Source organism: Pseudochaenichthys georgianus, unplaced genomic scaffold (genome assembly GCF_902827115.2).
Source record: "Pseudochaenichthys georgianus unplaced genomic scaffold, fPseGeo1.2 scaffold_456_arrow_ctg1, whole genome shotgun sequence".
NCBI classification, from domain to species: domain Eukaryota; kingdom Metazoa; phylum Chordata; class Actinopteri; order Perciformes; family Channichthyidae; genus Pseudochaenichthys; species Pseudochaenichthys georgianus.
Window position 1 is genome coordinate 1,073 of NW_027263021.1, and position 16,066 is coordinate 17,138.

At 44.9% G+C, this 16,066-nt stretch overlaps 1 protein-coding gene across 2 annotated transcripts in view; it reads left to right on the forward strand.

The window, feature by feature from the left end:
- The first annotated feature begins 673 nt into the window (after positions 1–673).
- The window catches only part of LOC117442700 (NLR family CARD domain-containing protein 3-like), a 56,787-nt gene continuing 41,394 nt past the window's right edge, over positions 674–16,066 (forward strand). For both annotated transcript variants that reach the window (XM_034078652.2, XM_034078653.2), the window contains exon 1: positions 674–768. In XM_034078652.2, coding sequence (XP_033934543.1) covers positions 725–768 — 44 coding nt within the window. In that variant the 5' untranslated portion in view covers positions 674–724. The remainder of the gene's footprint in view (positions 769–16,066) is intronic.

Consider the following 16,066-nt stretch of genomic DNA (forward strand, 5'->3'; position numbering starts at 1 on the left):
CTGTTTGGGGAGTTTATATATATATTGCTCCCATAAAATCCGCGGGGTTTTTTGCTTTGTATGTCGGGGGCGGGAGATTCATGTGATTGGTTGTTGGCCGTGTTGCTTGAATAAAATCCCCAAGCTCCAGACACGCCCAGGTCCAAGTTATTTTTGAAGCTCTAGTGTGGACGCTCCGTGAGTGTTTGGATAGTTACTGTCGGTCAAAGTTATCTCAGTGGGTCTCAAACGTTTTGGTCACTATTTATATAATCAAATATTTCCAAGGCACGAGTTTACTTGTATACAAAACCAGAATAAATAAAAACGGGTATGAAATCATTCCTATGAATACTTTAGGATAGTAAAACTAAAAACTGTTTTAAAAGGGGCGTGATTAATAAAATATCCATAAATAAAACACTCGAAATAAAAGAGCCCGAACATTTAAATTAACAAGTTTCAATGTAATTGTAATTGTTATGTTATTAGTTGAGGCCATATCGTCATACTCATCCAGCCCAGGCACCCCCCCCCCCCCAAAGCAGTAACCCCGGGGGAAACACTGTTGGACTTTGTGTTAGGTTCAGCAAATAAAAGACATGTAAAAGGTTTCACAGGCGTGACGCTGAAACAGAAAGACTTCTCTCTGAATGAACTGAAGATGTTTAAAACATGTTGTTTCCACAGACAGGGAGCAGAGTCTCCAGTCCCCAGCTGTGTGTCTCTGCAGAGTGACCGGTCTATGGGGAGACCTCCAGTCTTCAGTGATGAACCTGGACCCTCAGGGTAAGAGTTTCTGCTGTAACCGGACCTGAAGAGGATTCAGTTCTTATGTAAACTGATCATTTAAACTGTTCTTTAAAGTCACGTGTGCAGCAGAGTACAGTCAGCCTACATTATGTAAGGGTATTTCAATATGCAACTCCATCAGCAATGTTTCAGTGGCATAAAATGGTTTTAAATTGCTAAAATATTGTTAAAGACTGAATATATGTGACTACTCGGCATGTTTATGATATGCATTATTAGTGAATAGTGATGTTCTACAAACATTCTGAGAATCATTGTTCATTGTTCTAGGAATGTTTTCAGCGGGAAGTTTTATTTTGGTTCCCAGAACGTTCGTCTGAAAGGTGGGATAACGTTCTCTAAAAACATTCTTAAAATATTGGATAATAACCGTTTTTTTAATTGTTGTTGAGAACATTGTTAGAACATTATGCCCTACTGAGATTAAAACGTGTTCAGCTGCAAGTTAGATTTTTTTATGTTGCCAGAATGTTATTATTTTAGAGTAGGATAACGTGCTTTATCGTTCCGATTTATCAGAAGTCTATTTATTTTTTTCAATGCGACCAGCAGCCAGTACATTTCGCTGTCACATGTACTGGAGGGGACCCAGAGTCAGACTCGGAATCAGTTGCTGAAACATTTGTTTATTAGAAAAGGGGAGCTGGGAGGTTGGTGATGGCGGCAGCGGGAAACAGTTGTTCCAGGGTGGAGAGGCCTGGCTGGTCTTGGGAGTGTGGAAGGCCTTGGATTCCTCCTGGGAGAGACACAAATGAGTGTGAGGCAAAAGCAGGCAAAGTTGTCAAAGAATATACTGGCAAAAAGCTAGAGCGGCACGCAACAATCCGTTCACGGCAGCAATCCGTTCACGGCAACAAACCGTTCACGGCAACAAACTTGGCAGGGAATGAGTGCAGGCTGCAGGCTTTCATAGTGTGGCTGATGAGCAGGTTGCAGGTGTGGTTGATTGGAGATTGCTCCCAGCCGTGTGGAGCAGACCAGCAGGCAGAGAGAGAGACACAGTAGAAACAAACACTAACAGGGGTTTCAGGGACGGGCAGGGACAGTCGGTCCGCTCCTCTATATGTCTGTCGGTCTCAAATCTAAAGGGTGCAATAACGATTTGTATCCAATATGCATAAACAGCGGACACTGTTCATACGCAGCCCTCACAAGCCACACACGGCCAGATAGTTTATCCAACAGTTAGAACCTACGTACGAGACACAGCCTTTATAGTCAGAAACAAGTGTGATTATTTTCTGATATTTTACACACATGGTATTATGAACACTGTGGGCCTGCATGCCTTAGTGCGGTTATAAGAGCATGTGAGTGAATATTGGCATGCATCAATTCGTTTTTATACGTCCTATTCATTGTCTCAATGCGCTCATACATCTTAAGAAAGTTATCACCAAAACTGTTAAGAATATTTGTCAAGTCCTTCAGGTTTTTGGCCTGTACCAGTGATTTAGCCTGACTTGATAGGCGAGAGGGACAGAGGATGCTTTGGACAACTCAAATTCGTTCTTTTTGTCTTTATTTATTCAAGACAGCTCCAAGAATTGATCAGGTTGAAAACCTTCAAAACACAAAGGACAAACAAAAGTTAGCTCACATGCTACACAAATTACAAACATTTTTCCGGTCTCACTGCATTCTCAATAATAATAATAATAGCACCACAAACTATGTTTTAATTAAAAAGGATAAATTGTTCCTTTAAAACCACATCATTAACTTAAGTGAATTAGAGTGTTTATCTCCACTTGGAAACACGCACCAGAGAAAACCTCATCTGAACACCTGCGCCGTCTACATTACACAGAAACCAAACGGAGCACAGGCAGACCGCGCTGCGTACAAAAAACAGTTGATTGCGCAACAGCACTCTCGCAAAGTGCGGCAACAGATCAAGTACATAAACACAATAACGGAGCGTCCACACTACAGCTTCAAAAAAAGCTTGGAGCTGGGCGTGTCTGGAGCTTGGGGATTTTATTCAAGCAACACGACCAACAACCAATCACATGAATCTCCCGCCCCCGACATACAAAGCAAAAACCCCCGGGAATTTTATGGGAGCAATATATATATAAACTCCCCAAACAGGCGAAAACCTACCAGTTTCCCCCACTGTCTCTGCCCCCTCCCTCCATGCCTGGTTCCTCCGGTTTGTATCCCGGTAGGTGAAGAGGGTCTGGTCATACAAAACCGGGTGATTTGCTACAGCGATAATTAGTTTCTCCTCCAACTTTTTTTGAAATATAGAAATTAACGGCGGGATATCTCTCTCAGCTTAGACGCGGTTTGATTGGCTACGGCTTCAGCTGTCAGATTTTCCGAAACGGGATTTGATTGGCTGGCGCTGGCTACTCCGCCGTCTCCGCCGTCAGAAGTTGAACATTGTTCAACTTCTGACGGCGGAGACGGCGGAGACGGACCGCTATGCTACCCACAATTCAGTTCGGCGAAAAAGCGAGGCAACGTGACGTCATCCCATTGAAAGTGAATGGGCGCTGTCGACGCTGTAGTGTGGACGGGCCGTAAACATACCAACGGCGTCTCCGGAGCCTCACACACACTGTCGCCTGGTTCTGTCTCCGTGGCTTTGAGAACAAGAGACCGGCCATCACAAACTCCACCCCTTTTTAGCCGTGTTGCCGGAAGCGGCATTCATATCTTTTCTACAGCTCGCTTCGCTTATGAAAAGTAGCTTACGCTATCCAAAATAAACAAATACCCTCTCCTGGTATTGAACAATACTATAATAATAATAATCTAAATGAAAACACATAATTATTTATTAGTCCGTTTTTCACAGATATTATTACATATTGACTTTCGTCTCGACAATATTCTTAGAGAACATTATCCTACCTTTCAGAAGAACATTCTGGGAACCAAAATAAAACTTTCCGCTGAAAACATTCCTAGAACAACGAATGGTAACAAACATTTCTAGCTGGGAACTCACCAGACCCGGCGTCATGGGCGGGCCCCATGGGGCCGGGCCCGCCCATCCAGGATTTGGACCCGCCCATCCAGGATTTGGGCCCGCCCATCCAGGATTTGGGCCCGCTGTTTTAATCGGGGATGAATACAACATTGTAATTGTTTTATTATTATGTTCAGTGGCAGCGCCAGGGTATACTGGGGTAGGCTACAGCCATACCAAGAAATGGCTTAGCCCCACCATGAAAAATGATTTTAAAGTAAGCAAAATAAGGTCCGCCAATTCGCGCCGAGTAAATTGCACAGACAGCAGTAAATACCGAAGACTAGAAACGGTTTGAAAACTTTTGTCACGTAGTGATCGTCTTCTCAATAGAACATCTTTGATAATGTCTTCTGGCCAATCAGAATCACGATAACAACGTGGTGTTGTTGCAGGAAGTCCCGACTCCCGACGGAGAATACTTTTGCCGTAGTAAATCTCTAGGCTACATCGATACAACATTACGTGTTGATAGAAATCAACACGTAATGAAATAAGACCCCACGGTTTGATGATTGATGTGTGGGCTGTCTTTCATGTTGACACACAGAACAATGGGGGCTATCCACCCTTATCCACAATGTAAAGTAACTCACAGCCTCTTCCCTCTTCTCTCTGTGAGGAGCAGCAGGTTCAGCTTTCAGAACAAAGTAACAAAAAACTAAAATGCCATTCATTTTTTTAAATATGTCGTGTAGTAATAGATGTATTTATGTTTCTTCTCAAGAGAGTACCAGAATGTGTATTTTATGTTAGTATTTCAAAAAATCTCCTGGGGGAGTATCACCCCAGACCCCCCTGCAGGGGTTGGGCTTTCAGCATGTCAGCTCTTTCACTTGTGGGGAAGTTGCAGGATTGGCTCCAGGTCGCCCTTTTTATTTACTACAAGACAGATGTACCTTTTTATTTCATACAGTTCAATTTGGATTGAGACAGGGACATAATCTAAACCTCACGCGTGGCGTTTCACTGTCAAGGGGAGCGTGTATGTAATTACATTGCAAATACTGACTTGAGCCCCACCACTGTATGGGTTAGCCCTACCATAGATTACCCAACAAAAACACTGATTATGTTTATTGTTATTTGTAGGGCTTTGTCCTAATATTTATTTTTGTTTTAAACTACGTTGAAAGATTAGTTTAATATCATTTTTTTTTATTTTGCTATGCAATTCTGAATGAAAGGCTGTGCGAGAGACTGGTTTTTCGCTGGGTTGGGTCGTGTGGGGTCTTGAGTGAGATGCGGCACAGCAGCCTGTCACTTTACTCTTGCTAGGTTAGTTTGACTATTATCATTTATATTTATCTGCAACAATGGATATCAGGAAGTGGTTCATGAAAGGAATATGGCAACTCAGCGCCAGGTGCAGCACATTAGAAGACATCAGTTACGTTACCAACGAGCTGCAAGCCAGCCAGGGAAACTCCTGCTCTGCGCTGCACATGCTCTCTGCCTCGCTCAATCTCTCCCTCTCTCCCTCTCTCTCCATTGCTAAACCTTACTCCACCTCCACCCTGTGTGTGCTCAAGTTTGCCTGAGTGCTTGCCCAAGTTGGCACAGCGTTACAAATGTGCCACAAAACCAACCAATGGATGTAGCAGCCTATAATAAGACCGTCAACAGCCTTATGGCAACCTAACACCCCCCTTGACAAATCTCGAGATTTCCCGGGAAATATAAGTTTCGGGGTGGGCCCGCCCTGGTAAATCAAATGCCCGCCCAGAGACGTATATCTGCCGCCGGGTCTGGAACTCACACATGCCACCGCCAACATGCAATATCTGCTTACAGCTCATCATGAATTACGTGCCTGTTTTTTTTTTAAAAAGGAAAATATGGTGACATCAGATTTTTTAAAACATCCTTTTCAAACAAATGCAACAAGTTTGTTTTTTAAAGCGCTCTAGAAATAAATCTGACGTTGACCATGACCGTGTTAATATTTGCCATAACAGGAACGTTTAATAAAAAAAGAATAACATCCTGAAAACTTGTTCAGAATGTTTCTTGGAGAATGTTCTTCATTGGTTATCATGTAACATTGAGGGAATGTTTTATAAAGAACATCGTTAATGTGATACCCAAAACGTCCAAAACACTTCCTTAGAATGTTGGAGGCAAAACGTTCCACCTTTGCTGACTTATCACATTAAAGGAACATTTTATAAAACACTTTCTGTCTTCTCAGGCCTCAATAACATCCTGAAAACATCCTCTGAATGTTGCAGTTAAAACGTTATGTCTACCTTAAACCTTATTGGAACATTATTTGAAAAAATGAACATCCTAAAAAGGTTCTTTGAACATCAGATTAAAACGTTTCTTTAAAACCTTATTGGAACATGTAGGTAACATTAGCCACAGTTGTGAGAACATTCCCCCGCTTGCTGGGTAAGTATTCTCTCCGCTTCGCTTGAGAAACCCTGAGATAGTCCTCAAGCTCTGTGATTGGATGTTTGAGTGTGCTCCGAGGGTTACGCCGAGCGTCGAACAGCACTTTGAAATGGGATGGATCCACGGCAGACTGTCCAAAACTGGATTTGAACGGATCCACCGCATCCCCCCTCCCCCACCCCGTCCCCAGAACTACACATGCTGGCTATTCTGTTTCGCAACATGCTCTCTATCTATGGCACGTCTCTGCTGGGAGTTGTAGTTTTAAAAGACGTTTTCGTATTTCCCATAATAAGAAGTTGTCAGTATTAAACTGTGTACATCCCTGGAGGTTTAGGGGATAGGAAACACTCACATTTAAAACATATAATTAATAAATGGGTGAAAATTGCTTGTGCCCGCATTAATATATACCCACATGCCAGCTAAGGTCAGAAGAGCTTTATTTAACAGCTGGGCTGCAGTGGAATAGTCCAAAAATCAGCTCCTAAGTTCTATCCCTATCTCCTATCCCTTGACCTCTGAGTGAAAGGTCACGGGGTTAAGGGATAGTGGATAGGAGAATTCAAAAGGACTTAGGAGAAGAGACTGCGGTACTTTAGAGAATCGACTGCACTTTCACTATCCGACGTGTTTATGATGCGCCAGCAGACGTCCTGAATGTGCGTCTGCTGCTGTGGGGAAACCATGGAAACTACAGTTTTCTATACAGCGGACTACAAACATGGATGTTCAATAAGAACGAGGGACTCCTGTGACTCATCTAGAGACTCTGCACCGTGCTCTGATGCTGTTGCTTTAGGCTTTATGAACGTGGACAACAGAGAAACATATTCTTCAGGACCAAAGTTGGAATTGAAATAAAAAGGAAAGTGAAACTTCTGCTCGTCCCCCTCTCCCTCCGGTCCACATTAATACAAATGATCCCAATACATATGATTGATGAAAAGATCTTAAATCAATACAGATGTATTTATTATAAACGTTAGTCCTTAACATCTATCACTGTGTATATCACCATTCAAACATCTTTTAAAAGTTGAACAAACTCCACACAGCTCAGTAAAGACTGTGAGATGTTGACTTTATTTGATCATTTCAGTAAAAACTAACGTTCATATTTCTCTCTTTGATTATAATACTGATGAACGTTCAGAACAAAGCAAAACAAAAAAACTCCTCCTTCGCGTCGAAAGGAGCCAGTTGAGGTGGTTCAGGCACCTAGTAAGGATGCCACCTGGGCACCTCCCTAGGGAGGTGTTCCAGGCACGTCCAGCTGGGAAGAGACCAAGGGGTAGACCTAGGACCAGGTGGAAGGATTATATCTCTTCGCTGGCCTGGGAGCGCCTTGGGATCCCCCAGTCAGAGCTGGTTGATGTCGCCAGGGAAAGGAAAAGTTTGGGGCTCTCTGCTGGAACTGATACCCCCGTGACCCGACCACGGATAAGTGGGAGAAGATGGATGAAAGTTCAAAACAAAGCACTTTGGCAAGTTGCATACATTTTTAAAATGCTTAATAAGCACCGCAACTTTCATGATATAATTTCTCGGTCATAATCGTTTGTTTCCGTGAACGGCCGACTGTTGTGTGACACAAATGCTGTGGCTGCAAGGCATTGTGGGGCAGCATTTTCTCCTCTCCTTTCGATAAGGGAGGTCCAGTGGTTTCTAAGCTCAAGGAGGCTATAAAGGAAGTTTGAAACCTCCTTTCCTTTCATCTAGAGAATTGGAACGGCACTTATCATGGCTGCCACTGAGGGACTTCCGGGTCATTTCACTCCGTTAGGAAGGTTCCTAAGCTAAATGGACTATTTAACTGCAGCCCTGGTCTTATGTCTGTGAGCCCTCCTGTTGCTCATTGATAAGCCTGAAACATGCACCTGTCAAGGTTCGAAGGCACATTTTGTAAATATGGCAGTAGCCATTGATCATCTTAAGATAAGATATACTTTATTGATCCCAAGTTGGAACATTTGCCTTACATCAGCATGTCTAACAGTTGTAAATATGCAGTGGTTTTTATTTGTAAATCATTTAGTATAATCACACACATTCTGTGTTTTATATTTAATAATTCTGTGTTCTTTATTTATTGAGTATTCAATACCTGACAAGGCCGGAGATGAAAAACTTGGGTCGCAGGTTGCTCAACAGTGCATTACAAGACATCTATCAATATGTGTGTTTCCTCCACCATTAAACTGTCGTATTCTGCACATTTCTTATTCTATCTACATGCATCTTATAAGAGTATAATACATATGTATAATATCAGTTACAATAAGTGCTTAAACATACAGTAGTTAACATTTTAGGAAAGCAATATATTAGTACTTGGTCAGGCTTAATATTTATACCCTCAAAGCTTTTTTCTTATTCAAAATAAGACCTTAACCTAAAGTATTTTTTAATTTTTAAATAAAGCCTTATTAGTTTGTCTGTCTGTGTCTCCTATTAATATCTAATAATAAAAATAATACATTTCAATAACGTGCTTTAACCACCAGGTGTCCCTTTCTATTAGCTTTGCACCGTTATGGTGTAAATATACCCATTGGATCACATATAAAAGTCAGCCGAATTAGTGTTGATTAGGGATGGGAATTTGAAAGCAAATGTATATTCGAATATTCGACCCCCCAAAAAACGGTTAACCGAAATGTACATATCCTATAAAAAAAAAAATTGGGTTACATTCTTTTTTGTAACAATATATATATATATATATATATATATATATATAATTTATATATATATAATATATATCAATAATTTTTGGAAATAAATACATACATGTTCAAATAAGTGTAGAAACCAAGTCGAATTTGTCAAATGTATTGAACTGGTGATCACAGTTTGACAGCTATAGGCCTACAGCTTTCATGTGTGGAGGCGATTCACAATCAGCCCAGCTGGAGAGAAGACCCTCTCAGCTGGAACGGAGGTTGCGGGTATAGCAAGGTATAGCATGTATATATAAGTTTAATTTGACATAGTTTGACCTCTACACCGCACTCACTAACCTGGTCGAAATATTTCCACACATTACTCCTTTTCCTCCATGTCTGTTGTGTAGGACTCTTCTTGGAGTGTAAATAATTACCGGACTATGACTGGTAAAATATGTTGAATACCGGCAAAACTAAATCTCTCCAGTCAAAATGTCCATGTACTTTGCCGCCACACGCGGTTGCCAAGCAGCGCTTATTGTTGTTTAGGCTGGCCACTCATGTGTCGCGAGTGTTGACGGGGCGGGGGAGCACGCTCATGAACTGTTAGCGCCGGAACCTCGCAACGGCTGCGGAGCTCATTTGCGCCACATTTGGGCCTAAGATGAGGTTTGAGTCTGCATGCTCTGCGTGTAGGGAGGGGCAGCAGCCGTATCTTTGGCTAGAACCAGCTAGATCTGATGGATTTGGACATAAATGCGAGTGAAGTATAACCGGACACGAGAGAGAGAGAGATCAGCACCTGCAGCTCTGCCCGCTGTGAGGGACCGGTGAGCGGAGCAAAACCCACCTTAATACATGAATAATTATTCGAATACCTGAATAATTTCGAATATTCGATTAATCGTTCCCATCCCTAGTGTTGATACTGAAAGGAGACTTACAGTTGCAAGAAAAAGTGTGAACTCTTTGGAATGACCTGGAAATGTGTTCTGATCTTCATCTAAGTCACAACAATAGACACAGTCTTCTTAAACTAATACCACACAAACAATGATATGTGTTCATGTTTGTATTGAACACACCATGTAAACATTCACAGTGCAGGGTGTGAACCCCTAGGCTAAAGACTTCTTCAAGAGCTAATTGGAGTCAGGAGTCAGCCAACCTGGAGTCCAACCCATGAGACGAGATTGGAGGTGTTGGTTAAAGCTGCCCTGCCCTATAAGAAATACACACCACTTTTGAATTTGCTATTCTTAAGAAGCATTGCCAGATGTGAACCATGCCTCGCACAGAAGAGCTCTCAGAAGACCTACCATTAAGGATTGCTGACTTGCATAAAGCTGGAAAGGGTTACAAAAGTATCTCTGAAAGCCTTGATGTTCATCAGTCCACGGTAAGACACATTGTCTATACATGGAGAAAGGTCAGCACTGTTGCTACTCTCCCTAGGAGAGGCCGTCCTGTAAAGAGGACTGCAAGAGCGCAGAATGCTCAATGAGGTGAAGAAGAGTCCTAGAGTGTCAGCTAGAGACTTAAAGAAATCTCTGGCACATGCTAACATCTCTGTTGACGAATCTACGATACGTAAAACACTGAACAAGAATGGAGTTCATGGAGGACACCACGGAGGAAGCCACTGCTGTCCAGAGAAAACATTGCTGCACGTTTGAAGTTTGCAAAAGAGCACCTCGATGTTCGACAGCACTACTGGCAACATGTCTGTGGACAGATGAAACCAAGGCTGAGATGTTTGGAAGGAACACACAACGCTATGTGTGGAGAATCTTTTTCTTGCAACTGTATGCGCCGCCTGCAGAGGTGGTTCTCCAGCCTGCGTTTGGATCCCAAGAGGCACAAACGGCGGCTGGGTGACCTCAGTGGAGGGCAACCTCCGGTTTTGGGGGTCCCCGGATCACCTCCGGAGGGGGTCTCCACTGGGACGGATGACCTCCTACATCACAGTGTTCACGGACGCATCCAGAACAGGATGGGGAGGGACCTGCCTGAAGAGGGCTATAGGTGGGCGCTGGGCTCTAACAAAGTCTCGACACAGCAACCTCCTAGAGCTACGGGCTGGTAGGTGTAGTGTTAGTCCTCCGGCATTTCATGCCCCTAATTAAAGGGAGACATGTAATGGTCAGGAGCGACACAGCACCACAGTGGCTTATATCAACAGGCAGAGCGGAGTCCGCTCCGCCGCCTTGTTGGCCACAGCGGAGAGGCTGTGGTTATGGGCTTCAGAGGTGGTGTTAGCCCTGAGAGCCCTCCATATCCCGGGACTGAGAAGAACAGGGGGGGCCGACCTCATGTCGAGGGGCGGCCCCCTGCCAGAATGGACGCTTCACCCGGAGGGTTGGCGAAGCAGATCTGGGCCCAGTTCGGGAGGGAGCGGAAGTGGATCTGTTCGTCAGCCGGGCGAAACAGCCACTGTGCCCTGTGGTTCTCCGTGGCCTGGGCGACGACCCCGCCCTTGGGGGTGGACGCGTTTGCACACGAGCCATGGCCAAGGAAGCTGCTATACGCATTTCCAACCGCTGCGTCTCATTCTCCCTCTCCTGGGGAGAGTGAGGCGAGACCTGAGAACGGTCTGTCAGTCATCCTAGTGGGCTCCGGACCGCGTCGGAGCGACGTGGTACTCAGAGATGACACAGATGAAGGTGGGGCCAGCCCTGGGCGGTTTCTTCCCAGTTCTGGGGGGCGATGTCTCAAGAGGCAGGTGCAATCGGGCCCGTTACCACTCTGGGCCTTCCTCTCCAGGCTTGGCTCCTGAGGGGGACAGGTTGAGACAGTGTGGATTGTCTGACAGCGTTATTCAGTCTATCCAGGCAGCTAGAGCTGGATCCACCACAGCCTGTTACAGGCCAAGGTGGCTAGGAATCCAGCGAGGGTGTGAGGAGCGGAGAATAGAGCCCCTATCTTGTGAGTTAGGCTCTATTTTATCCTTCTTACAGTTACTGGTGGACAGAGGGCTTGCGCATTCAACAGTGAAGGTGTATGCAGCCGCCATCTCGTCCTGCCATGAGGGATTTGGCGGCAGGTCAGCCTTTAGTCAACCTCTGATGTCGTGGTTTTAACAGGGGGTCAGGAGGCTGCGCCCAGTAGTGCACGCCCCCACCCCGCAGTGGGACCTGCCCCTAGTGCTCGGAGCTCTGGTCTCAGAACCATTTGAGCCTCTGGAGCTCTCCTCCCTAAAAGCACTGTTGTGGAAGACAGCTTTGCTTCTTGCCTTAACGTCAGCCAAAAAAGTCTCCGAGTTAACCGCTCTGTCGGTGCACCCGAGCTGTTTACTGATTCGGGGTGACCGGAGCGGCGCGACACTCAGACCGAACCCCTCCTTTGTGCCCAAGAGCCTAAGGAGTGCGTTCAGGTCAAGGGCTATTCAGTTAGGGGGTTTTAGTCTTCCCCCCCATGGTGGGACCAGGGAAGCTAAACTGCACCTCCTCTGCCCGGTGCGTGCTCTCGCATGTTATGTGGAGCGCACGGCTGCCCTTAACGCACCGAACAGCTGTTCGTGTGCTTCGGGGGCGGGGTGATCGGGAAAGCTCTGTCCAAGAAATGCCTGGCAGGCTGGCTCTGCGAGTGCATTGCACATGCCTACGGACAGGCAGGGAGAGCCTGCCCTACGGGGGTTCGTGCACACTCCACACGGGCTGTGGCTGCGTCAACAGCCTTATTCAACGGTGTGAGTGTGGAGGATATATGCACAGCGGCGTCTTGGTCGATGCCAGGCCCCTTCATAAGGTTTTATCTCTGGGACATGTCGGGCTCTTTCTCCTCGTCTGTGCTTGTGGGGGCAACACAGGACTGGTGGGGGGGGGGGGTGGGTCAGTTGGCATCTGACCCCCTCCCCGGACATAATGCGCCTTCGCTGTTCTTGGGCCCTCTGAGGGTCCCTGGATGGGCGAGGGGCGCGCTGGGCCCTTACAGGGCTGGAGAGCTGCTCTCCTCACGCAGGAGGGGGGTAGCCCTCCACACTTTAGTCCACACACTCTGCACTGGGTCAGTGTTTGAGTGTGGGGCATGGGCTGTGACAGATATAATGTTGGGTTACGTATTGTAACCCTTGTCATATTAGCACAGGCGGAGCCCTCTACTCAGGGCACTGTCTGTCCTATTCCGCTCACTGAAGAGAGGTGTAGGATGATAGTCAGGAGGCGACAGAGGATTTAGACGTTGTGTGGTCATTGTATAACTCCACACGCCTTTTCTCCTCATACACTCTTTCATGACTTTTTATTTAATGCAATTTAACGGCTGTGATCGATGTTAACGTAAGACCGGAAAATGACGTCACTGTGGATATCCAGAGACTTCTTCCAGTAAAGCTTTTCAAAATAAACGTTAGCAACAACGTTAGCCACAGGCCAATGCTAACCGGAAATGTTTTCAGAATAAAACAGTTTTAAGCTTACTATATGTTTAAACTAAATTACGTCATTAAACATTTATTATAATTTCTATCACCAGCGACTGGGATCCGCTGGATTTTTGGTTGGAATCCGCTGGGTGGAGTCCTATCTGGAGTGTTACATCTGTAATGCTACGTGGTGTGATGTCTTTGTTAGCTACTCATGTTGCAAGTTTGGATCGGTCAGCAATGATACCAATACCTGTCGAATCTGTGCAATCTCAGCTTGCTAATCGATATCTTGTTTGTGCAGACACGATAAGTACTAAGGGTATTTTAACGTGAGTTCTGTGCTAAGTGTGTTAGCATTCTTTAGCTCAGGGCTATTTCAGAGCCTTTATTATTACCCTTATGTTTCGTTTAGGTAAAAAGGGTTAATATTGTCTGATAGCTGAGTTTCTTCCCGTTAAGTGGGTATGACACATTCATATAGTCACTGTCACTGCTGTACTTACGACTACATGAAGTGTTGATGGAGCAGCTACAATGTTAGCCTAGCTTTAACCAAACCGTTCTCATTCAGAAAACTTTATAAATGTTTATGCTCGTTGTGTTGAGACAGACCTGACAAACCATTGACTCAAGCTTTTACAAATCACTATCATGTTGTTATTTCTGCATCCTTTCCATATTTCTATTGCTATTACTTCACAGCATATTCTATGTGAATTGTGTTTATAATGCTATAGTGCTCCAGGTTAATACAGCTGTGTGTGTCTTAGAAGAGACGGTGACCATGTGCTCCTCTGGGTCATGAATCCAGACAGGATGCTTTTATAATAATGAGAAGCTTAAACTATCTACCCGATCACAAAGATATATTATATACAGATATTGAACTTTTTCTTAAATCTCCCTTGTTGTACCTTTGGTGAGAATCAGCTCCTCTAAAGGATTTGTTCATCTCCACAGAGGGAAGAGGAAGAGTGGTTGTTCCTGTGGAGCAGCAGCCGTCCAGCTGTGCTCTGTGTCAGGACGTCCTGAAGGATCCAGTCTCTACCAGCTGTGGACACTGGTTCTGCAGGCCTGTACCAGTGATTTAGCCTGACTTGATAGGCGAGAGGGACAGAGGATGCTTTGGACAACTCAAATTCGTTCTTTTTGTCTTTATTTATTCAAGACAGCTCCAAGAATTGATCAGGTTGAAAACCTTCAAAACACAAAGGACAAACAAAAGTTAGCTCACATGCTACACAAATTACAAACATTTTTCCGGTCTCACTGCATTCTCAATAATAATAATAATAGCACCACAAACTATGTTTTAATTAAAAAGGATAAATTGTTCCTTTAAAACCACATCATTAACTTAAGTGAATTAGAGTGTTTATCTCCACTTGGAAACACGCACCAGAGAAAACCTCATCTGAACACCTGCGCCGTCTACATTACACAGAAACCAAACGGAGCACAGGCAGACCGCGCTGCGTACAAAAAACAGTTGATTGCGCAACAGCACTCTCGCAAAGTGCGGCAACAGATCAAGTACATAAACACAATAACGGAGCGTCCACACTACAGCTTCAAAAAACTTGGAGCTGGGCGTGTGTGTGCTGGAGCTTGGGGATTTTATTCAAGCAACACGACCAACAACCAATCACATGAATCTCCCGCCCCCGACATACAAAGCAAAAACCCCCGGGAATTTTATGGGAGCAATATATATATAAACTCCCCAAACAGGCGAAAACCTACCAGTTTCCCCCACTGTCTCTGCCCCCTCCCTCCATGCCTGGTTCCTCCGGTTTGTATCCCGGTAGGTGAAGAGGGTCTGGTCATACAAAACCGGGTGATTTGCTACAGCGATAATTAGTTTCTCCTCCAACTTTTTTGAAATATAGAAATTAACGGCGGGATATCTCTCTCAGCTTAGACGCGGTTTTTGGCTACGGCTTCAGCTGTCAGATTTTCCGAAACGGGATTTGATTGGCTGGCGCTGGCTACCGCCGCTCCGCCGCCGTCAGAAGTTGAACATTGTTCAACTTCTGACGGCGGAGACGGCGGAGACGGACCGCTATGCTACCCACAATTCAGTTCGGCGAAAAAGCGAGGCAACGTGACGTCATCCCATTGAAAGTGAATGGGCGCTGTCGACGCTGTAGTGTGGACGGGCCGTAAACATACCAACGGCGTCTCCGGAGCCTCACACACACTGTCGCCTGGTTCTGTCTCCGTGGCTTTGAGAACAAGAGACCGGCCATCACAAACTCCACCCCTTTTTAGCCGTGTTGCCGGAAGCGGCATTCATATCTTTTCTACAGCTCGCTTCGCTTATGAAAAGTAGCTTACGCTATCCAAAATAAACAAATACCCTCTCCTGGTATTGAACAATACTATATAATAATAATCTAAATGAAAACACATAATTATTTATTAGTCCGTTTTTCACAGATATTATTACATATTGACTTTCGTCTCGACAATATTCTTAGAGAACATTATCCTACCTTTCAGAAGAACATTCTGGGAACCAAATAAAACTTTCCGCTGAAAACATTCCTAGAACAACGAATGGTAACAAACATTTCTAGCTGGGAACTCACCAGACCCGGCGTCATGGGCGGGCCCCATGGGGCCGGGCCCGCCCATCCAGGATTTGGACCCGCCCATCCAGGATTGGGCCCGCCCATCCAGGATTTGGGCCCGCTGTTTTAATCGGGGATGAATACAACATTGTAATTGTTTTATTATTATGTTCAGTGGCAGCGCCAGGGTATACTGGGGTAGGCTACAGCCATACCAAGAAATGGCTTAGCCCCACCATGAAAAATGATTTTAAAGTAAGCAAATAAGGTCCGCCAATTCGCGCACGAG